Raw genomic sequence first — 25,738 nt, 5'->3', positions numbered from 1 at the left:
CAGAAAATTATTATTGCAATATTGCTTAATTTATCTGATTGTTATCAGATAGAATGGCTTCCTTAAAATCTGATAGAAAATGAGATTCCACTTAATTTTTTTATCATTTACAGTGCACATTTATAAAGTTCTCCATAATTAATTGATAAATCAGGTTCATTTTCAAAAAACAATTCCTTGTGCCTAGCAGAAATACATTTTGAATAATCCATCCTGTTTGGACCAAAAGGAAACAAACCACCTGTTTTAAGCCATGTTGAAATGTTTCCAATTTCAAAGTTTTCTTACTGTGTATGCAGTGGCATACCGTGACATTTGACGATAGGGAAGCTGTTTTTCTGTAAGAAGCCGACTTACAGGGGCAATCAATCAATTGAGCGTCAGGGCCGTTCGTATTCGTTCGTTCGATAAGCCAGTAAAAACCATATACTTCTTTAAATGTATTTTTAATAGATTATCTGACGTACTTAATAAATAACAGAGGTAATTATATTGAACTTTCTTATTAGATTCAATAAATTCCCTAGGCCCTCTAAATGCCAATTCTTGCTTTGAGAAAAAACATATAACATTATTAATTTAGATATATCTATTAATCGTAATTATCTTGTTATAATTTTCAATATTTATTTTATATTGTGTACCAATGTTAAATTCTATTCTATTTTGATTTCCAAATTGCTTCAATTTTACGAAAGAATCGTCATTCGTCATAAATTTTATCGTCAAAGTGTCGAAATTTTTTTGTTGACGTATTTATATTTAACTAGCAGATAGGCCCGGCGTTGCTCGGGCAAAAGTAACGATAGCGAAGATTAAAATTATTACGTTATAGTCAACCTTTTCACAAAATGCAAGAATTGGGAATTGGGTTCCCCTGTTTCCAGACTAATTAGAAAAATTTTAGGTGGGTCTAAAAATATTTCGATTTCCCGCAAAAACGAAAAAACTGCATCTGTGTCTTGCATGTCACTTTCTCTTAAGACTTTCATTGTTACTTAACATTTCCATTGTTGATGGAAGTGTTAAGTCTTAATCCTGTCCCTCTCCCCATGAGGAGGAATTTCGAAAAATCCCTTCTTAGTGTGAGTTCTCGTGACATACCCTAACTGTGTACCGAATTTCAACTTTCAACTCCTAACTGTTTGGGCTCTGCGCTGATTATTATTTTTGTCAACTCGTCTCCATTACGTATATAGATTTAGGCATTGGTCTTTCTTTTTTATTATATGGTTTTGAGCCAAAACTTTTTTAAAATAAATTTTTTAATAACTAGCCACGATATAAGAGCTAAAATTAAAATTATAAAAAAAAAAAAAAATAACTTACTTGGTAAAACAAAATGTGTGATGAATATACATACCTAGTACAAAAAATTCTTCAATTGCATGAATATACTTTTAAAGAAACTTATAATTAAATATAACTTTGTGAAGAAACGTACATAAAAATAACAAAATATTCTTTACTCTAAATCTTAAAACAATCCACTTAGTGAAATAGCTCCCTACCAGTGGCTAATGGAATCAGAGACGTCCTGGTAGGTGTGCGGCGTGTGCATGCACGCAGGTTGCCAAATCCCTAGGGTGCCGATACCGGTCAATGTCAAATGCCTCTTTTGTCGCATCACTAGTATATCTCAAAGGACGCCACAGGGCTGTTGTAAATTTTAAACGTTTCTCGCCATAGATGTAAATATTGTTAAACTTAACAGTCATATGTTTTCTAACTACTGTAATTCGTTTTAGTACCAGGTGTACACGGAAATCAGTTCCCCACTGTACTGAGCTAGTGATTGGTTGGGTTAAGCTTTTGTTTAAGTAAAATTCTGGCTCTTTCAGCAGGGTTTTATCTATGTCCCCATTCCGTAATCTCTTAATTATTTAACTACTTCTTAGTAGAAATAAGTCGAAACCAGTTACTTTGTACCTGAATATCTGTAGTCTTGGGAAAACATTGGAAAGACAAATTTTTATGACAACAGATACATAAATTGTAAATTTAAGGAAAATAAATTCTAGAGCTTTTTTTGTACCATTGTATGTCTCATTCATTAAATTTGGTTGTAAATGATGCTGCCAAAGTAACAGTTAATTTTTAACACTGTACTAGAATTGTACACGTTTTTTCTGCATCCCCTTACAGATGGTACATATTAAATCATAATATCACCGGTTTAACATTGAAATCCGTAAGTAATATAAGATGAGAGAGCAGAATAAACGCAGAATAAATATATCAAATATTTTAATGGATTTTTTTAAAACTCCTGTCAACTATACAGAACTATCATAAAAACATGCCAGTAAACTCCTATCGATTGAGTTAAGTTATAAATCTAGGCTAGAGTGGGTAACCTTTTTTATAACACGGGCCAGAACAAATTTTACGTTTTTTCCGCGGGCCATAGTAGTTAATTGACGCTTTCTTGTAACTTGTAATTTTTTTAGTCTGCAAATATGAAATCTAAATATATATAACTCAAAGGTGACTGACTGACTGACATAGTGATCTATCAACGCACAGCTCAAACCACTAGACGGATCGGGCTGAAATTTGGCATGCAGGTAGATGTTATGACGTAGGCATCCGCTAAGAAAGGATTTTGATCAATTCTACCCCCAAGGGGATAAAATAGGGAATGAAAGTTTGTATGAAACTTTGTATGAAAGTTTGTATGAAACCGATCCGGCTGAGACTTTGCATGCATAAAGCTACTATAACGTAGGGATCCCCTAAGAAAGGATTTTGCTAAATTCCACCCCTGAGGGGATAAAATAGGGGATGAAAGTTTGTATAAATCTTCTTAGATATTCGACTGATTGAACTGAAATTAAAGATTGCAGCTACTATGACGAAGACGTCCGCTTAAATAGGATTTTGATAAATTCAACCCCCATGGAGATAAAATAAGGGATGATGGAGGATGTAAATGTATTAGTTTGAACCTATCAGTACCTAATGGAACGAATAAATTAAGACGAACAAAATAATTTTAGTTCTAAATGTTGACAATAGATGGCGTTAGTAGGTTTTGTCGGTTAGCTTTTTTTAAAATGGCTAAAGAAAATTTGAACGTTAATGGAGAAGTTGAAGAATGTACTGTCGTCCCTATTGTTGGTGACGGTGCATGTTTGTTTTGTGCTCTCTCTTATTTAATGTACGGAACACAAGATAGAGCGATGGAAGTGCGTTCAGAAATTGTCAGATATGTGGTTAATGACTGGAGAAAGTTTTCAATTATGACCCACGACAGGAATGGTGATAACTACGTAACACCTGACGAATATTTTGCTGATATGATGAAAAATGCTACTTATGGCGGATTTTGTGAGTTAATAGCAGCAGGATTAATATTCCCATTTAAGTTTGAAGTTTATAGAAACGGTCTCATATATATACGGAATCTGGATCTAACGACTATCCGGTAAGGCGATTACGATTCAGCCAAGATTTGTCCAGTGGGCATTTTGATGCCTATCTTCCCATAGCAGCACAGAAAATTACTCGGCGTCGTATGGAGGTAGCTGTAGAAGAACATGATTTTGGAATTAATACACCTTCGCAACTTAAAGTTGATAAGGGTTGTCAGGAGGTACCTGTTTTAGAGCGTGAACATTCACCTATTGTATCTTCAATAAATTATGATGAAAAATTAATAAGAAGTTTATTGTCCCAATCTGAGTCTGTGACATTAATAGAAAAAAAGAAAAACAAACGTAGGGCAAGGTTTACTAATTACACACGAAAAAATCAAATAAAAAAGGCACAAAAAAAATATGGACAGATTCTACCTGAATCCCACCGTAAAGCTGTGTCTGAATATAAGAAAAAAAACCCTGATGTACAGAGGCAAGCTGTCGCCACCTACCAGGCTGCACACCCTGAAAAACACAGGCAAGCTGTCGCCACCTACCAGGCTGCACACCCTGAAAAACACAGGCAAGCTGTCGCCACCTACCAGGCTGCACACTCTGAAAAACACAGGCAAGCTGTCGCCACCTACCAGGCTGCACACTCTGAAAAACACAGGCAAGCTGTCGCCACCTACCAGGCTGCAAACACTGAAAAACATAGGCAATCTGCTGCACTATATCAGGTCAGTAATACCGATGTGCATAGAGTGATTCAGTCACGGTATAGAGAAAATGCAATTCAGCGTGTATGGAGAAGCAAGTTGCTTTCGGGTTTGGCGTATGACCCAGATATTGCTTATGGAACTGACAGCAGTGTAGTCTTAGGTTCTATGACGTACAAGTGTCAGTGGTGTAATGCCTTGAAGTAGAAAGATGAGACACCTGGCATGTGTTGTAGCGCCGGTAAAGTACAACTTGAGCCGTTTAAACAACTGCCTGAACCACTTTACAGTCTGGTTAATGATTTACACCCAAATCATGTACACTTCATGGATAATATCCGAAAATATAATGCCTGTTTTCAAATGACTTCCTTTGGTGGAAAACAAATAAAAGAAGGCGGTTTTTCACCAACTTTTAAAGTTCAAGGACAAGTCTATCATTTAATTGGAAGTATATTACCGGAACCTGGGCAGGATGCACAGTTTCTGCAAATTTATTTCGTCGGTGAAGATGATAGAGAAGCTAATATTCGATGTTCTAAATTTCCTGATTTGAGACCAAATTTAATCAAACAATTGCAGCTTATGTTACATGAGGTGAACCCATACATAAAAGATCTAAAAACAGCCATTGATAAAATATCGCCTTCAGAGTCATTCAAGGTCGTAATACATGCAGATAAAAAACCACAAAGAGAACACAGAGGCAGATTTAATGCACCAACGGCAAATGAAGTGGCTGTTGTATTGGTAGATCAGCATTTTGACCGAAGAGACATTATTCTCGAAAGCCGAAGTAACTCACTTCAGCGTATCAGTGAGATACATCCAGCTTATGACGCGCTGCAATACCCGTTGATGTTTTGCTGGGGGGATGATGGCTATTCAATCAACATACCACAATGCGATCCCACAACTAAGTTGCCCTTGAAAAAAACAGTCTCTGCTGTAAGTTTTTATTCATACAGAATAATGATCAGAAAAGGAGAAGATAACTTTTTGGTTAAATATCGCGCTCTTTTTAGTCAATATTTGGTAGATGAATACGCAAAAATAGAAACTGAAAGACTAAACTACATAAAAAACAATCAAGCCAAATTGCGCGCAGATAATTATATTCATTTAAAAGATGCAATTGGACGGCAAGATACTGAAGCAAATCAGCTGGGACAAATGGTAGTACTTCCATCATCTTTTACTAGTGGACCAAGATACATGCACGAAAAAACGCAAGACGCCATGACCTATGTTAGACATTACGGTCGTCCCGACCTTTTTATTACTTTTACATGTAACCCACGCTGGAGTGACATAAATGAGCACTTACTTTCAGGACAAAAATCTCATGATCGATACGATATTATTTCGCGTGTCTTTCGATTAAAGGTAAAAAAGGTCATGGATTTGTTGATAAAAGGAAAAATATTCGGTGAAGTGAGATGCTATATGTATTCGACGGAATGGCAAAAGCGAGGTCTTCCGCATATTCATATACTTTTATGGCTTCAACATCGCATCACTCCGGATCAAATTGACAATATTATTTGTGCTGAAATACCTAACCCCGATCGTGATCCTGAGCTTTACGAAATTGTTAAAAGTAATATGATACATGGCCCCTGTGGAAGTTTAAACCGAAATTCTCCATGCATGAAAGATAATTCGTGCAGCAAACGTTATCCTAAGGCTCTTATTAAGGAAACTCAAACCGGTGATGATGGTTATCCGCAGTACAGGAGACGTTCTCTGGATGACGGTGGATTCTCTGTCAATATCAAGGGTGTTGCAATAGATAATCGTTGGGTGATTCCTTATAATCCAGTGCTATTAAGAACATGTAACGCTCACGTGAACGTAGAGTATTGCCATTCAGTGAAGTCAATCAAATACGTTTGCAAATATGTTAATAAAGGGTCAGATCAGGCTACGTTTACTTTAGAGAACGGGAAGGATGGGAAGGATGAAGTTACAACCTACGCAAGTGGTCGATATATAAGTTCAGCTGAAGCAGTTTGGCGAATCCTTGAATTCCCAATACATGAGCGTTTTCCACCTGTAGTGCACCTTGCTGTCCATTTTCTAAATGGACAGAGAATTTATTTTAATGAGCAGAACTTGTGCGACAAATTGAGTAGTCCTCCTACAACTACACTCCTCTCCTTTTTCGATCTGTGTAACGTGGATGACTTTGCAAAAACATTGCTATACTCGGAAGTCCCTGTGTATTACGTTTGGAACAAGCGATCGTTTCAGAGAAGGAAGAGAGGAGTGAATGTTGAAGGATGGTCAGGGGTCAAAAAAGAATACGTTCTAGGTAGGGTTTATACTGTTCATCCAAACAATACAGAATGCTACCACCTTCGAATGCTTCTACATGAGATCAGAGGCCCAATTTCATTTGAAGCGTTGAAAACTGTAGATGGTCACTTACATCCCACTTTCCAATCCGCGTGCAAGGCTCTAGGTCTACTCGAAGATGATCGGCATTTGGATTCAGCTCTTGAAGAGGCAGCACTTTGTCAAACACCGCATATGATTCGAGAGCTTTTTGCTATCATTTTATTGTTCTGCCAGGTTTCCGACCCCTTATGTCTTTGGGAAAAATACAAAGAATACCTTTCTGAAGACTTTAAAAAACAACTGGAAAGGCAAGGTGACGTGGATGTAGAGCACTCATCGGACCTGATATTTAACAAATGCCTGTCGGTATTAGAGGATGCCGTATTATCATTAGGCGGCCGTCCTCTTAAAGAGTATGGATTACCTCAGCCAATAACATCAATACATTTTGAAAATAGAGAGTACGTGAAGGAGACCAGTTACGATACAGTGGCCTTAGAAGACGCAGTAAGAAAAAATGAAGCATCCTTGAATGACGAGCAACAGGAAGTTTACAATAAAATTATCACAAGTGTAGATGCAAATGACGGTCGAATATTCTTCTTAGACGCTCCAGGTGGAACTGGTAAAACCTTCCTTATTAATTTACTTTTGGCGAAAGTAAGAAGTACTCACGGCATTGCCCTGGCTGTGGCGTCGTCCGGCATAGCTGCTACATTACTCGAAGGTGGTGGAACTGCTCATGCTACTTTTAAGTTACCACTCAATTTAATCACTGCCGAGACTCCCATTTGCAACATCTCCAAACAAAGTAATTTTGCTGAAGTTTTAAAGAGTACAAAAATAATCGTGTGGGACGAAATAACGATGGCTCATAAAGGTGGTATTGAAGCCTTAAACAGATCACTAAGGGATATAAGGGGTAATACAAAATTAATGGGTGGCGTAACAGTTTTGCTGGCCGGAGACTTTCGGCAGACTCTACCAGTCGTGCCAAAAGGAACCAGAGCTGACGAAGTAAAGTCATGCATTAAGAAATCTAATTTGTGGCCCCAGGTTAATATTCTTAAGCTCTCTAAAAATATGAGAGCACATTTGGGCGGGGATGAGTCTGCTGGTAGATTTTCAGATCTCCTTTTTAAAATCGGTAATGGTGATTTTCCATCGTTTGATGGAATGATAACCATCCCGGAAGAATTGTGCACAGTTGTTACTACGGTTCAAGAATTGCTGTCTAAAGTTTATCCAGACATTATTCATATACATGACAAGCCTATTGAATGGTTATGTGAGCGTGCCATACTTACTCCAAAGAACGATCAAGCAGCAGCTATCAACGATATCCTGCTCATGTCGTTTGAGGGCGAAGAAAAGGTCTATACTTCGATTGATACTGTGGTCAATACAGATGACGCTACTAATTACCCTGTAGAATTTTTAAATTCATTGAAACCGCCAGGTTTGCCTTATCATAAGCTTATTCTGCGTGTGGGCACTCCAATTATGTTGTTGCGAAATTTAAAACCACCAAAACTTTGTAACGGTACGAGACTGCAAGTGAAAGCGTTACATCGCAATATAGTGGAAGCCACTATATTAACTGGGTGTGCGAAAGGGGAAACTGTATTTATACCACGAATCCCATTAATACCTAATGATATCCCGTTCGAATTTAAACGATTACAGTTTCCCCTAAAAGTCTGCTTTGCCATGACAATAAACAAGTCTCAGGGGCAAACTCTCAAATTTGCGGATATTGACTTGAGAGAACATTGCTTCTCTCATGGACAGTTTTATGTTGCTTGCTCACGAGTGAGTTCACCCAATAGCTTGATAGTTTTAGCGCCTAATGACAGATTAGTTAAGAATATTGTGTACAAAGAAGTTTTGTAGGCCCTAATTTTTTACACATGCTAAACAAAAGTAAAGCCGCAAAAACTATACCTAATTAATAATAATACTTCTTTACGCGAGCGAAGCCGCGGGCAAAAGCTAGTTTGTTTCATAAATCTAATCATTACTGTTATTATTTTCGGTGTTACGAATAATGCAGGTGAGTAAATATATTTATATGTCTACAGTTTACAATATAAATGATTTTGAATTTGTATTTGTGGCTTTAGACGACGCAGGAAGTCAAATTGGACTTGTATTGAATTATGGAATACTAATAATGATTCTATTACACAATCATGTTGGATTTACAGCCGAAGTGGAATTTCAGGTATTGCATATTTAACTAAATCGATAAAAATTTAAATTTGAAACTAGCAGATTTCTTTATCGGGCGATATCAAATTTTTCGAAGAAGATAAACTATTTGTAAGAGGAAATCTTCCTATGACCAGACAGCACAAATTTTATTATTATTGTACCCAACATATACTACGAGGATAATACCTAATAAAGAAATTCCATGTTGGTTTGATAGTACTGGTATTATTAAATTTAGAAATGTTTTTCTTTATTTACAAAATAGTGAAAAAATATTGAAAGATACTGCAAAACTGGATAAGATTTTAATAAAAGCACAAACTATTAACTGTATTTTAGTGAATATAAAGAAATTTATTATAAGAACAAATGTGTTCCACTTTCTTTAACAACAATCTGCAGGTTATGGAATGTTACATACAATAAAATTAAAAAACACAAAATTTAAATGAAGTAGAACTCGTTAAACTTATTCCAGTAGTCGCATGCATAACAAAATATTGAGGAAGAACAACACGAAATCAAAAGAAAATGCAAACAATATAACAGGCATTAGATGAAATACATATACTAACCCTGAACAGAAGTATGCAATATATTGTAAATTCTGCAAAAAAGTTAATTTAATCTTTAAGTAATCGAAATAACGTAAATATTATTGAACTTTTGATAATTGAGAAACTTAACAGACATATCACCGCATTTACATAACGAACGTCATAGAGATAATTGCATAAATAACAAATTTGCAGTATTTTAAACAAAAGGAACAATTAAAAACTATAAAACAAAAGTATGGAATATTTTGGTGACTTTTTTTAAAAAAATGATTATATTTTAAAAAAATATTTAATTTTAACATGCTGGAATGAATAATAATCGTTTAAATAAATCTTATGACGTTATTACAGTGGAGTATAAAACTGAAGTTAACATGATAATGAGGTGAATGATGGCACCCAGTAGAGAATTAACTGAAGGTAAGAAAAAGAAACAGATAATAATTTTGATGCATCAAGAAAGAAATAAAATAGTTGCACCAGTGAACGACTGGCTCCATTGAATGACCATATTGTCAAAAATTTGTTTAAAATAAGCGCCACAGCAAGAAAAACTGATCAGAAGCGCTGAATTACTGAAAATCAACTGTATTTTAAATATTCTCTTTCATTGTTTATTCAGAAACGCGTGATAGCGTTTGAAATATGGCAACTTTCTTGAGATGTGTGTGTAAGACGTCATCTTGCTTGCATTGTAATAAGGTAAGAATTATGGCAAGGATTCATATAGCAGCATTTTAAAATAATTATTTGTTGATTTTCCTTAGCATTGAGTAAGGAAATAGTTTTGTAGATATTTAAAGTGTGGTTTTAGCATAAAAATTTATTTTAACCTTTAAAGGTGTGTATATAGGGGGTAGTCACTGACTGGATCTGAAAAGTAATCATTCTCCAGTGAAGGAACACTTCTGTCATTTAATTAACCCGTTTCTTATCTTTTTACAGCAACAAATGTTTCACACTGAAATTATTTTGAAAACTGTTCCTTGAGAACGTTGTAATGTTTTTGGTGTTATACTTTGTATAGGGTAGTTGCACCAGAAAATAACCGATTAAGTATCTTGATAAGGAGATTTGAATATGATCAGTTAACAAACAACATTTAACATAAGTAATGGTCACTGCTGGTTACCAATTACTATTTATTCGAAAAATGAAATTTTAATTTTCTAATATATTGATTAAATTAATGACGCGATATTTTTAAAATTTGAAAATCATAAGTGAATGACAATATGGTTGTATTAGTTGACCAAGCGAGAGCGAATGAATGACCGCAAGTGACTAATAATGAATAACTAGAGTTTTAGGGTACTACATGCAATTTTTCACCATTGTATACTATATATGTGTTAGTAATTTTATGTGATTCAATGGTGAAAATTCAGATTAAGAAATAGCAATAATGGTAATTCATACAAAAATTTATTTCATAAATAGGAAATATTTTAATAATAATTTTCTAAATTTATCTGATTGTTATCAGATGCAATGGCATTCTTGAAATCTGATAACAAATTAAGTGGAATTTCATTTTCTATCACTTACAGTGCACGTTTATATAGTTCTCCATAATTAATTGATAAATCAGGTTCATTTTTGGAAAACAATTCCTTATGCCTAGCAGAAATACATTTTGAATAATCCATCCTGTTTGGATCAAAAGGAAACAAACCACCTGTTTTAAACCAATGTTGAATTGTTTCCAATTTCAAAGAATAAAGCTGCAAAGCTAGTTTTAGAAACTGATTTTGATGATTTTGCTGGTGCTTTCTGACATTTCTCCACTGACATTTAAGCCGTCGAAAAATTGCAACATTACGAGGCTTGATAATACGAGTTGCATTTGGAAACAAACAAAAAAGTATAATTCTTTTCTCAACACAGAAAGTATACAGTTTTTATTTATATGAGAGTAATGTCCATAAAGATGCAATAATGCAGGAAACTAAATATTCTTATCCAGAAGCCAGGGGTAGAAGACATTTGCAACATACTCATAAAATGTAGTACTTATCATTTATCCGAAATCACTTCTGCCTACAGCAAAGCCATCTGGAACTGAATCTGCAATATGCCTTAAATTCTCTTGTAAGCACACTATCATAAGATGCACTAACTGGCCACTTGTAGAAAAATTACACAAAACTGTGATACGCTATTTTTCTTATCTTGCAGCAATGTTATAAAAGTACTTATATGCTTTAGGTTCCAGAAGTTTGCCAGTTTTCAAAAAAATAACATTCTTGTTTCATTTGCATTGAAGATACGGGAAAAACTTTGCAGAATATGACTTGCATGTTCTTCTCTCAAATAATTACATAATTCTTGAAACTAATTCCTTATTATCTCTTCTGAAACTGCTGCTCGAGCTTTGAATATCGCTTCTGTATGCTTTGCTGCTACATTAGGGTGCCTATTTAGAAAAAGCTTTAGCTATTTTTTTTCCTGGGCAATCATAAATGGCTTCTTTCTTTTCATAACTTTCTGAAGCGCGTCTTTTACTTCATCGGGATGCATGGGATAACCCAATTTGGCTTTTTTCCAACTCTCTTCCTCTGCTTTAGTTGATGTTGTTGCGGGACCCTTGTTTCGCTCCCTTGGTATCTTTCCATAAAATTTATTTATTAAAGTTTCTTTTGGAATGTGATTATGCTAGCCTTATTAGCACTAATTTTATTTTCACGTACTGCTTCTACAGCTGCATACAAATCTTCACTATATTGAAAACGTTTCTAGGCTTTCTTCTTTTTATTTATTTTATCTGCCATTTTGAATTTATCTGAATAAAAATGAATCTAAATGTCTTTAATTATTAATCTCAAACTATTTTAATGTGCAGCAATAAATGATCACATAACTTTGAACCATGGTTATTCACTGGTACAAGTTAGTTTTTTGGTCATTCTCTCATACATTAGTATGAAGCAACATTCACAGATTCTGAATTTTGTGCTCAAAAATGAAAATAACGCATATTACTTTATCACAATTCGAAGACCAAAATCTGAAACGAAAAGAGATGACCAGAACTTGATTAACTAAAATTGTTTTTTGAAATAGATTTTTTGTCACTAAGCGGCATAAATTCAAAATTGAGAGACAAGTTTTAATGCATCAGACATTACAGTAAGGAGGACGCTAGCAGATAAAGTTTACCTCTCAAGATATGACAATGTACGAAGTGCCCGCTATGCTACCGCTCCACGAAACCGAAGGGTCGACATTTCGTTGGCGATAACTATGTTGACAGATAACCACTGTGTCTTAAGGACAGACACAGAAACGTCAATGGCCGTAAAATTGGTTTTTTAGCGAGCGGTCGCGGATGTAGGCGGTCAGATTCGTGATAGAGATGGTCTGAGAGACAGCGCATCTGAAGGAAGAAGTATTCTCAACTAGAGCATTTCTAAACAATTACCTATTTTATTGTATAGATTATTTTACACACTGTACATATTATGATACGTACTGTACACTGTACATATATGATACGTGCTGTACATATTAGAATTTACAGTATAACAATAAACCAGGATCCATGTCATTCTCAATTAAATCGGATCCTTATACTACGTTTGTACACAATCCTCGACTAACTTCGATTTCGATTTACCTACAATTTGGATTGTGACTGTCGCTATTCAAACGTCGTGCCGTTCGCACAGGTAACTCGCTTGAGAATAACCCGGCTATTGTAAGCGATGATAAAACTGGCATAACTACTCGGTAAGTCACAAACACCAACACACAGAATGGAAGTTTTGATTAGAAATAAATACTTTTTCTTGCCATATATCTAATAATAGACAGATGTCATCGTCTCTCCCAACATCTTTTTTATTTCTTTGCCGATAGCCCGACACGTGTTCTGTAGCCATTTTGTATTTTCTTGCGCGCGTGGGATTGTGGGATCTCTCTTATGACTGGATCTAGTTTCAAGAACTCTCTCCAGTCAGTCGTGATTGAACGTCGTTTCAGTCGAGATTGAAACGGTCGAGGGTGTTCGCACCAAGGCATAGTCGCTGACCTTGGTCACAATCTAGATTGAAATGCTCGGTGCGAACGGGGTATTAACCTAGAAAGAGCGTTTACAATCAAACGCGAAGACAATAAATACCTCAGTGGCAATGGATGGCGCAGTGAAGTCCGAAGATTTTGTACAAGTTGATGAGATGTCCCTGGACAAGGGGTAGCTTTCTGGCTACGTGGATGGGTTTTTGAACCCATCCATGTAGCCAGTAGCCACGGGACCAATAAGACGGATTCAATCCGATAATCCGATCGATATCCAAAATAGTTGAATGGTGGAAGAACTGTCCGAGAAGGTCAGGACTGGAATCCCGCGAGATAGAGAATTTTGATTCCCACAAGTTAGCAAACCTGAACCCGAACTAACTCGAGATGATCGACAAACTCCCTAACGTCATCGATCCCGTTCTTTTATTTTGGGGTCCTCCCTTCTCTACTTTTGTCATTTTTAGTAATTTTTAAAATCTGTATAAAATAGCGATTATTTCGTTAGGTTCCTCATGACACGTTTAGAAGATGTGTCATCTCTGGACAAGGAAATAAGTGCGTGGAAATACAATTATATCCATTTTGATATCTTTCTCTTTCGAAAAATTTTATTCAAAAATTTTTTGTCAAGTCCGCACTCTCACAAAAGCCAAGACAAATCCCATATGACAAGAAACAAAATAAATCGGCTGAAATGGTCTAAAACTCAAAAACACTAAAGTGTTAATGACTGGCAACGAGTTAATGAGATGTAATTGGAGAAAATTGTAGACATTTATTTCCACTGACGTTTGTCTTACTGTTAATTCTTAATCTCGAAATGGGAGTTACATACATGAAAGCCCAAAACAAGTAAGAAAATATTTAAGGCGATAGACCAAGAGTAACTATACAAGAATGTCCGATCTAGAACAGATGTAACGCTACTTCAAGTCAAATATTTCCTCTGACAGGATTTCGAAAGATGACTGCGCAACTTTATTGGTAACAAGAAGAGAATGATATAGTGGCAAGACAACTGATTTCAGTAGGGAACATATATTTTAAATTAAATAAATTGAAGATATAATGACAAAATTGCAGCCAACCGTTGTAACTATATCACAATACATAATTGCTTGTTTAAAATACTGTAATTTTTTTACGTAAGTAAAGAAAGATCATACAAATAACTATACTTACTCATTTTGAAGAATCAATTTTTAATTGTACTCTACATGTGAGATTATCTAAAATTTATAAATTGAAGATAAAAAATAGTGTGATCTATTTATGAATAATGTAGTAAAAACAGTTCAATAATAAAAACACATGAAATAACTTTTAGTGTATATCAGTAAATACAAAAATGTAATGGATTAATAAGAATAAAACATAATTTATAATAAAGGAAAAACTAAGTATTAACAATGTTGATCGCACCTTAATACAAAATATCTGTATCAGTAGTGTGAGATAAGCAGGGGGCCAGGGGTAATTCTCTCTGACCACTTACACTGCACAAGTTGTTAAAACCCGACCTCGTTGTCGCTTCGGATGGTTTTTATCGAGTGGCGAGGGGGTGAGAAATTCGGCAGGAGTCCCGAGTTCGGAGTGACAGGAGACAGGTTTAACAAATAAGGAAATAAAGGTTTATTTACTTAACTAAGGTCAACATACAAAGCTCGGTACATGTCTATCGACTAGCTACTATTCGAATATATGCGGCTAAATGCGGTTACAAGTTCTAAAAAGACAGCTATGAATTGCGCCTATTCCGTTCTAAAAGAGAGTTCACAGAGTTCTAACAAATACCTCTATGTGAGACTTGACGGTACGGCTGAAGTATGGCGGTCGCCGACGGTGTGGAAGATTTGCCGTTGAATACCTCCTCCGACAGGATTCAAGTCCGAAACATGGAGGTTGACTGGCATAAGTACACTAATAACTTCCGTGTGCTGACGCGCGCCGAGTGTCCGGTAGCATTAGTGTGCAGGGCCGGATTTACATAAGGGCATTTGAGGCTTGTGCCTAGGGTCCCCACAAAATAGAGGCCCCCACAAACCAAAAAACAAAATTATGTTTAAACATAATTTTTTTTCTATTACCGCGACAGCTTAGTGTGGCCTAATCATGGGGGCCACAGACAGAGAAAACTAAACCCGGGAAAAAACCTATGAAACATCGGAAAATTTCGGGAAAAAATTTCACATAGGTATTTTTCAGTTAAATTAAAATAATTAGTTTTACACAATAAAATATATGTATGTTTACAATAACCTTATTTTTAAATAAAATTTACAATTTCCTAGTTGAAATCTAATTGAAAGTACAGTATTTTGTGTAAATTTTCTAAATCATCAAATTTGCTTACTCTTAAAGGGGGCCCCCACCGTATTTGTGCCCAGGGCCCCTAATTGTTAGTGTGGGAAGGCAGTCGGATGTTGACGATAACTTGCAATTCTTGACGGCTAAGTGTCAACTTTCCCACCTAACTGTTGATAGTTGAAGGAGACCTCTGCTGTCATTCTCTGCCAGAAGTTTATAACAATTTCGAATGGAAAAGAAAGCAAGTTTCCTTTCATTTAATAATTTTCCTCTAAAATCCGCGGTCTCACAGTAGTGTCAATGAAGTTCTTCATATAATTTATTCGCTGGATAATTTATTTGTTATTTCAATAACTTTCATACTTTTTGTTAATTCATAAAAAGTAAATTTTCCAGATGAACTCCGTAAAGCGTATTCTGAACTATAGCAAATTGAAATCTGAAGCCTCATACGAAAGTTCACCCGAGAAACGACCACCCGCAGAGTGGCCACAAAGAGGAGAAATTCATTTCGATAATGTTTCTTTACAATACTCCAAGAATAAAAATATTGTTTTAAAAAACTTGACGTTTCACATTCGCGCAGGAGAAAAGGTAAAATACAAATTTCAACGAGTACTGTTAACGATTATTGTCTGAAATTGTTCTTTTTCAATGAATTGCAGATAGGAATTGTTGGAAGAACAGGAGCTGGAAAGAGTTCTGTAATTGCTTCGTTATTTCGCATGACAGAGCCAATGGGAACAATCACCATCGATGGAGTAGACACTAAAGAAATTGGTCTTCGTGATCTACGTACTAAAATATCCATCATTCCTCAAGTAGGTAATAATTAATTCGGTCAATATAATTGCTGTTCAACAATTTCCATATTTGTTTACTATGAACATGTTTTCATTTCTTTTTTTATATAAAAATTTAATATGTTAAATAAGACAAAACATGTTCTTTATATTATATTTCATGCATATACAGTATCTAAGCCATGAAGATGTAATGTGAATGAACGTATTATTAAGTAATGTGAAGTAACTTGTGAAAAGTAATTTGATCATTTTTCGAACAAGTCACATTTATGAAGAGTGATATAAGATTATCTTCCTCTTAATTAATTGAAACCAGCAGTTCAAATTATAAGTTAAACGAATATATACTTTATTAAATATATTGTAGACATGAAACGATTAATTTTATGCTTTATAGGAAGTTTCTAAAATTTGTGTATGATTTAATAAATGTATTTTATCTTTCATGCAAATAGTGATTCAAAGATAAATAGTACTATGTATTTGTGTAACAACATTATAAGAATCTCCATACAGTTAGATTTTCATTATGAATGAAAGATATGTTAATAAATAAATTCACTTTTTTACACAAAAACATTTAATTTAGATGAAAATCAAATACAGTCAAATCTCAGGTTAGGAACTTCATTCGTTCCTAAAAGTTTTTCAGAAACTAAAACGAACTTTTCCATCAAACACAATGTAAAATGGATTTATCCGTACCCGAATTCCAAATCAACGTTTTACGTTTCTAGCTGTATTTCATCCATAAGATGCATACAAAGACCATATAATATTAGTAGTAGGAATTCGATACACTTTGGGGTATTTTTTATTTTAAGCATAGAAATTATATTTTTTAATCTTGAATTTATATCGAAATTATTTAATTTTTCTTTCTCGGGTGTATTCAATTTTTTTTATTTCGAGTTTATTTAATAAAGTCTTATTAGTCATATTAGTGAGACTTTATTAAACTAATTTTTTCGCATAGTCTTGTTAAGGCATGAAGTATTATTTTGTACCATATATAGTACTGAAATATTATAATGTACTTAAAATGTATTAAAAATCTAAGTGTACTTTCAATGTACTCGAAAAAGCAAAATGTACCCGAATAGCACAAATGTACTAGGATTTGGCTGGTTATCCAAATGGCAATGCTGGTTATCATGTAAGAACATTACACACCAATTTAAACTTGTAACAGACACCGTTAGATTTCAAATTTGTGGTTCATGTCTCTCAAGTTAGAGAAGGTTGATCACACCATGTGGCAGACCTCCGATAGAGCTACGACCAGAGTAGTTGCTGATTGGTCGGGTTGGCACCAAGTTCGTCTTAAATCTTCAAGCGTGCATCGAGGTTTGAATCAAGTCTGGATCCGTCACGCTGTCTGTTCTTCAACAGCAGAAAGAAGGTTACTGCTAGCCAACAACTCGTCGATTCGTCGTAAGGTGTCTTCTCGATGGACAAGAACAGGAAGTACGAACTATTTGGACTTTGCATAGTGTTATTGGCGTACCGCAACTGTTGCAAATTGCGTGAAATGGTGTATTTTTAACTTTACTCTTGGTATGAAGGAGAACGTCGTTCTCCCAGTCTTTCCTTTCTCCCACTCTTTCTGTCATAGTCTGGTAGCTGTCACTTTGGGTATAAGGGATGTCTATGAACTCTAGAAACATTGAAGAACATGCGGTAAGCTTGGCCTGTTTATTGGCATTCTCATTTCCGTTCACTCCAGCATGCCCTTTAATCCATGTTAATACAATTTTGTTGTTAATCTTGGTAATTTTGTGTTACACCATATGTGAGAAATAGCAGTTTGGGTTCCTCAACTTGTGAAAGGCTGTTCTACTGTCACTACAAATATGCACCATTTTATGTTGAACATTTTTGTTTGTGAGATAGTCCACTGATTTAGATATAGCATACATTTTTCCGCCTGTAGCACCGTGGTGAGGTTTTCAAGTCTATAGCCCATTGTAAATATTGGTTTTGTCGATTTATTTTTCATAACTACAATTGCAGCCTCCACGTTGTCATTTTGTTTTCGACCCATCTGTATATATCGTGTAATTTGCATAGAGCCTCCCCCGGGCAATTGATATTGCGATGTCTGACACTTTAGCTGGGTGTATGTTTAGGTTGTGGCCATACTTTAATCATCTGTTCTGGAAATGAAGCATCTATATTGGGTAATAGGCTTGTTTTTTCTTTAATTTGTTATTACATTCTGTGTTTTCTAGGATAATCAATGAAGTAGTGTATTTTAGTATTTACCTTTTTTGTACTTGTAACTCATATTATTTAATATAAAGACGAATTGTAAATTATAAAGTCAATACATCATATGCGTATGTTTTCAGGATCCGATGTTATTTACGGGTCCTCTTCGAAGAAACATGGATCCTTTTAATGAATATTCGGAAGAAATTATATGGAAAGCCATAGAAGAGGTTACAATTAAATATTTTAATTGCTTCAAGATTTTTCTCTTTAAACTTTTTATTATTAAATTCGGTTATCACATATTTATTCTTAAATATATTTCAATTAAAGGTACAATTAAAAGAAGTTATTACTAAATTACCTGGCGGGTTGGATACGCATTTAACGGAAGGAGGGCGAAATTTCAGCGTAGGAGAAAGACAGTTAATTTGTCTTGCCAGAACTATTCTTCGCCAGAATAAAATCCTTGTCATGGATGAAGCCACTTCCAATATTGATAAAAGGTTAGAATATTAAAAATATTATATAATGTCAAGTATAAATCATTTTATTTTGTAATTCGTGTTACGTAGACAATAGTTATGAGTATAAGATTGTTGATATGTAATGATTAAATTTATATTAAGCCACTAGCAAGATGAGTGATTTGCAGAATGATTAAACTTACAATCAATCACCCTGGAAATCTGGACCCAAAGTCTGACAAATCTTCACAAATATATTCTGTGTGATATGTGCATAATATATTGTACTTTGTTTCTCACCTTTCGTTCGCTCATAATTTGTTTGTCGAAATGAGAATGAGTAAGGGAATGAAGACTCTATTTGTTTCCACGAAGCAAATGGAACCAAATATTAAAAAGCTCAATATTTATGTTCATAATAGAATTTAAGTGTAAATAAATAATTAATTTATGTTCTGCTATGTGATAATAAACTGTTTAATGCATGCATCTCAGCGAGAGCTACTAGTTGTCTGTGAGTAGCGTTTGTAAATTTTCATCTATTGTTTTCGGTGTTATTTTCCTGTCTACTTTGTATTTTTTTTTCTTCTTTTGTGTCAGTTTTCATGGTATGCACGAATGTTCTGAGAGCCTTGTTATTTGTAGAGCGTTCGCTTTATTACTCATAGAGATGCGCTTAAGCAATACAGAAAAAAAGTTATGTCATGCCTACATATAAACTGCGTTAAAGAAGAATTATTTCTTTCTAACGGCTGCACCACGCGCCGTAAGTTTAACTCTTCAATTCTTTTCTTAAAATATCTTAAATTTTATTATGTATTCCTTAAAAATTGTAATAGAGGAGTCTTGCATTGTAAACACGGCAAACTTCTTGGTGTATGTGAACATTTTTCACTCTCTCTACTTAAATTGTATTTTATATTTAATTTCACATAAAACTTGATATATTGCTTTGCAAATACGTTTCAAATACTTTTTCTATAAAAACTAGTAAATTGACTACTAAAGTATTGAAAAGAAGAGTGCTAGAAGAAATTTAGTTGCGAACCTAGTAATAGTAGGATGTCGCAGAAAATGATTAAATTAACTTCTATGTATTATCTTTAAATGTCAAAATTTTCAAATCACAGTAATCGGTTAAATCGCCTTGTTTTCATAAAACACCTGCACAGACAAAATCATTTTGGTAAAGTCATTACAATTGTATTTGATCTGTGATAATAGAAATGACATTATATCCTTTTTCATTTACTAAATCTTCTGTATAGTATTTGTTCGGGTTTCACTATGCATTTCGAGAAATCTATGAGACAATTATGTTCGATGTGGTGTTCGAAGAATGTTCATTATTGCGTTGTATGTTACTTTACAGAGTTGCTGCAGATCAATATATGCTGCAAAAGTAAAATGTATACTTTGTGAATTTTGTTAATGAATGCTAGAAAGGAGATGAACTGTTCTTGGTGATTGGTGTTGCAGCATTGCTCGCCACCTACCTATTTTTCAACAAGTTTGTGTCAATCGATCTGTTAGACAATTCTTTCCATAGTTGACTACTTGGCCGTACATTGCTAGAAAAAATGTAAAGTCGGGATAACTACGGCGTTAAAATCGGTACTTAAAAATACCGTTAAATATCATCGAAACTCTATGAATGACCTTGACAGAAACATCATTTGAAAACTTGTATTCACGAAGTATGTCAGCTATTTCAAACAGACATCAATTGATGGAAGAAAATAGATTGATACGAACCTACATTACATGGACATATTTGTATAAAGACATTAATGCAGATGACGTGCAAAGGATACAATACTTTATAAGGCAGCCGCTATATACTACAATGACAAGAGAATACTTCTTTGATAATGTAATCCTTGTTGTAACAGTCATCACTGATATTTTCCCACAATTGAAGAACTGCTACTTAATAATAAGGCTCCCGTTTGTAATGTCGGCCATATTTGTATGCGACTTGCAAAAATATGTAATTAATTTTCTACACAATTAAAATCAAGTATTATAAATCTCTGAAGGAAAAGTATGATTGCACTGCGTTTAAATCAATAATGGTTGTACCGTTATGAATAGAAAGCAGAATTGTCCTGCTAGAAATTTCATTTTATACCGTGAATGATTGCAACTCTTAGCAGCAGATAATTTTCTAAAACACCCTGACACTTCGTTGACTTTCAACGAAAATAAGTAAACAATAGTAATGTCTTTGAGATTATAGATACATAACAATCCTCTTTTTAACGTGCCTTTTGGACATGATCTATTTTTCGTATCTGATACCATGCTATTAACAGTAGATTAAACGAGACCAAACTTGGTTAAACCTTTTTTATTTATGAGAATACAACTATTATCTGTTTATTGTTAAAATCCACATATACTAGTGCAAATGTTATACAGGCCATTCGTTTTACCTTATAATTATGGACTTAAAAATCATTTTTACAGATAACAATGTCCCTCTTAGGGAAGCCGTTCAGTGAATGTTTGTCGTGTATGATGCTACAGTTTGATGTGAGCTCCACGAAACAAGATAGCTTCTCAAGGAGATATTGATTTGTTTGCGCCTGTCTGTGTTGAAGGTTGTTGGATTTGCCAAATGGAGATTAAAAGACTTCAGGGAATACAATAGTTTTAGTGAATTCAGTACCAGATAATTTTGCTTCGTAAAATGCAGTAATTTGCTCTTCAAAATCAATCAGAAGTGTCTATCTCAGCATTGTCTGTGACAGGTTGAAATCCATATATGAAACTGAATACTCATCCTATCTCAAACGAAATTGTATATGGGCCTGCCGTTTATGCAAATTGTACTTTGTGGTTTCTATTCGATTCGTTGTACCTGATATAACTAGAATGTGATTACCTTGCTTATATTTTATGCCATTCTAATTAACATGTCCAGATTATCTTTCGAAATAGATAATATTGTTTGAATTTAACGTCGATAAAACTAGTAAATAGCAAGAATAATAAGATAATTTATAATTTATAACAATATTTTTAGAAAACTTTTACAAGAAGTTATCAGAATTTTTTCGTTTTTATTCATACCGCATATTTTTTTACACCTGAGGAACGAACATTCTCAACTTTTCATTGTAAGCTGTTATCCTCTCAATGTGTTAAAAAAATTGCAACGAGTTGTTTAACTTTCTCACCAAGATTTAAAACTGCGTGTATCGCATCATCTGTTACAATATTTTATTTAAAACTGTTGATATTTCTAATTTTCATAAAATGCCAAAAAACTTAATTTTGAGGGTATGGATAATTTTCGAAAAAAATTACAAATGTTAATAACCTGGCAAATCCTCATTAAATCTAACCCTACTCGAGACACGATACACGACCTCTCCTTCATCTCTCCGCATTCTTAACCTTTAAACACCAAAATTTAATAGCATCGATCTCCTAAAATATAAACCTTCCTGCAAAATTTTAGAAATTTCCCAACAGAGTACGGAAGTTATTAAGCATTAAAGGGGGTTAACAAAATCGTGCTCTCCCTACACACGGTAACATACTTCCATACATACAGAAAAAAAATGTATAATTTTTTTTTGGCATTTTTCGATGTTTCAAGGTGTCTCGGGTACAAAAATATTAAAATTTCAGGGGTCATTTTTGACCAATTGCCATACTTTTTCTCTCTAATTTCTAACAGAGCAGGGATATTATTATAAAAAAACTTTCTGTCCACAATGACTGAAATCGTAAAATGTATAGTGTAAATTAGGGTTAAAAAGTGAGCACGTGTAATTACTGTATTAAGTGAAAAGTATATTATGTAATATATTATGTTCGTTGAACGCTATGCTTATTACTTATTCTGAAGCCCGCCATTCCTCCCAAAAAATATTTTAATATTGTATCTTTTATATATATATATATATATATATATATATATATATATTTGTGAATTGTTATCTACATTATCTGTATAATTTAGTTTTAATCACTTTATTTTAATCCTTTTGATAATAATATATTCGCTTTAATTAATTAGTTAAAAATTTTATTGTATTTTATACTCTATGTTTATTTCGTATCCCTTTTTTGTTCTGTCTGGTTGTGTAAAGAACAACTGTTAGCTATCAGACAAGACGCCCTATGAACCCACACCTCGAAGATGCGTATGTAAACGTAACACGGAGATTGTTATCTATCAACCAATGTTGTAAAAGAATCTTCGCCTATTTTTCCGATTTTAAGGATTTCCATTCTAAATTTTCAGTAATATCGATTTAAAATAATTTAGAGAAACAAATTACAATAAAAAATTTATCAATTAAATGTTATAAATCTCACAACACGCAAAGGAAAAGATGAGGGGAATGCCCGCGTTTCCCTCTTTTTCGATGGTGTTATATGACTGATGCTATCCATGTCATATGGACGCACATCATTCTTCATTGACAAGAGAGGAGGAGGATCACTAAATGATCAATCATACATTTTACAATTTACTTGACCTTCCTCCGGAACTAAAGCATGATTGGTCAAAAACAAAGAATAAAATAGAAAGTGACGAAAAATTAACGGAGAGAGAGACAAGATTAAGAGACTGACCGATTGACTGGCTGGACAGGGGATTGACCGGACAAGAGACCACTGAGCTAGTGAAGGACCAAGTAAAAGAGAAAAAAGAAGAAAAGGAAGAAGAGAACAGGAAGAAAAAGTGAAAAAAGGAGACAACTTTTTTTCTGGTATTGTAATTGTGAGTCGCGCATGCGGTTCGCATATTCCCCGATAGGTACCCCCCTCGTTTTATAGATAGAAGTAGGCCAATTTCCTAAATCGTATTTTATAATTTAGTTCAGAACTTTGTTTTTCGATAATAAACCCTTATTTGTACTTGACTCTGCATTCATCCTCTTGAGAGGCTTATTCCTGGACTTCAGAGTGACTCTTACCCTCGTGCCTTAACTATTTGTTTTTTTCTTTTTTTTTTGAGTTGTGTCCGACAAAACACACCCGGTGGCAGGATTCTATCCTAAACTTGTGTAACCTAATTTTTGACGGCCCCTGACCCTCACATTATCATGGATAATTGGTTTGCATTTGTATTAAAAGTTGTAAGTAGTGATATTCGGAAATAACTTTCCAATTTTTATTCGTGTGTTGTGTTTTATTTTGATACTATTATATAGAATTTTGATATATTTTGTTATTTATTTTCTATCAAGAACCGATTCCTGTCTACAGAAAATAATTCAAGAGAAATTCAAATCTTGCACAGTGTTGACAATAGCCCACAGATTACACACAATCATCGATTCGGATAGAGTTCTGGTAAGGTTTTTTTTTTGAATAATATAAGAATAAATATTGTACCTATTAGTAATTAGACATTTTAAATTTCTAGGTATTAGACACAGGAAGAGTACAAGAATTTGACTCGCCGTATGCATTACTGAAGAACGTAAATGGTGTATTTTATAATTTGGTAAAGAAGATGGGAGTGACTTCAATGAATGAGTTATACGAAAAAGCCAAAGTTAAATGTTTCGCTAAAGAGAGGGTCGAGCAAACAACACTATAAAACAGTGAATTCTCTTCTATGTATAGACTATGTGGATCTGGTGTTATGGATTCTTTGTTTGATTTAGTTTTCAAAGAGGTATTTCCGCACATTACGTAGAACATGGAATTGTTAAAATCTGAACATTTGTTATTATATGAGTATGCAAATTCCACGGTTCAATTTATACATTGTGATGTTTTATTGAGATGCCATCAGCAGTTTTCGAGATAATATAATGAGAAATGTTTATAATGGGTTAATTTCAAAAAAGAAGTGAATTTTATTGCACTAAACAACAGAAAAGAGATTTAATTGAAATAAATAAAAGAAATTTTGTTTATGAGTTTAATCATAAACAAAATTATAAACAAAATCATAAACAATCGTAGTCAAGAATATAATTACAATCTTAAGTACTTTGGAGTATATTTTATTTTATAAGCTTACATAAGTAATTTTAGTTTATAAAAACACATATTTTTAATTTTCTGCTTTAAATTTATTAATTTGTCTATCATATCATCTAGAACGTTACAAATGTTATGAAGTATATTAACTAATAAACTATGTAAATTATCAGGAATATATTTCTTGTCTAGTTTATGATATTTGAAAATACTGTATATACAGTATTTTATTATGTATATGCTTATCATATAGCACACATTTTAATAGACGTCACAACATTAATTTCCAAAATACAATAATATTGATTAACTTTTTAGTACGATTTCCACAGCAAGAAAAACTGATCAGAAGCGCTGAATTACTGAAAATCAGCTGTATTTTAAATATTCTCTTTCATTGTTCATTCAGAAACGAGTGATAGCGTTTGAAATATGGCAACTGTCCAGAGATGTGTGTGTAAGACGTCATCTTGCTTGCATTGTAATAAGGTAAGAATTGTGGCAAGGATTCATATAGCAGCATTTTAAAATAATTATTTGTTGATTTTCCTAAGAATTGAGTAAGAAAATAGTTTTGTAGATATTTAAAGTACAGTTTTAGTACAAAAATTTATTCTAACCTTTAAAGGTGTGTGGATAGGGGTAGTCAATCACTGGATCTGAAAAGTGATTCTTTTCCAGTGAAGGATCACTTCCGTCATTTAATGGCGATAAAATAATATGCGTTATTTTCATTTCATAGCACAAAATTCAAAATCTGTGAATGTTGTTTCATACTAA

The 25,738-nt window shown here is 33.9% G+C and overlaps 2 protein-coding genes across 2 annotated transcripts; both read left to right on the top strand.

Annotated features, from left to right (window-relative positions):
• Window positions 1-4,441: 4,441 nt before the first annotated feature.
• Window positions 4,442-8,311, top strand: LOC136982331 (uncharacterized). The gene has a single exon (XM_067278806.1). The coding sequence runs from the start codon at window positions 4,442-4,444 to the stop codon at window positions 8,309-8,311; it is 3,870 nt and encodes a 1,289-aa protein (XP_067134907.1).
• Window positions 8,312-8,420: 109 nt separating this feature from the next.
• Window positions 8,421-24,844, top strand: LOC136982312 (ATP-binding cassette subfamily C member 4-like). Its single transcript, XM_067278793.1, has 8 exons — window positions 8,421-8,471; window positions 8,542-8,642; window positions 15,916-16,113; window positions 16,185-16,340; window positions 18,677-18,766; window positions 18,870-19,042; window positions 24,214-24,319; window positions 24,393-24,844. The coding sequence occupies exons 2-8, from the start codon at window positions 8,592-8,594 to the stop codon at window positions 24,567-24,569; spliced, it is 951 nt and encodes a 316-aa protein (XP_067134894.1). The 5' UTR covers window positions 8,421-8,471; window positions 8,542-8,591; the 3' UTR covers window positions 24,570-24,844.
• The last annotated feature ends 894 nt before the right edge of the window (window positions 24,845-25,738 follow it).

This window comes from Centruroides vittatus, unplaced genomic scaffold, assembly GCF_030686945.1.
Source record: "Centruroides vittatus isolate TY-2023 unplaced genomic scaffold, ASM3068694v2 contig_82, whole genome shotgun sequence".
NCBI classification, from domain to species: Eukaryota; Metazoa; Arthropoda; class Arachnida; order Scorpiones; family Buthidae; genus Centruroides; species Centruroides vittatus.
This window is presented reverse-complemented; position numbering and strand designations above follow the sequence as displayed.

Coding starts and splice junctions, on each gene's coding strand:
- LOC136982331 (XM_067278806.1), top strand. CDS start 4,442: ATGACTTCCTTTGGTGGAAAACAAATAAAAGAAGGCGGTTTTTCACCA.
- LOC136982312 (XM_067278793.1), top strand. CDS start 8,592: ATGATTCTATTACACAATCATGTTGGATTTACAGCCGAAGTGGAATTT. Junction 8,643..15,915: donor CAGCCGAAGTGGAATTTCAG/GTATTGCATATT, acceptor TAAATTTTCCAG/ATGAACTCCGTAAAGCGTAT. Junction 19,043..24,213: donor ACTTCCAATATTGATAAAAG/GTTAGAATATTA, acceptor TTTTCTATCAAG/AACCGATTCCTGTCTACAGA.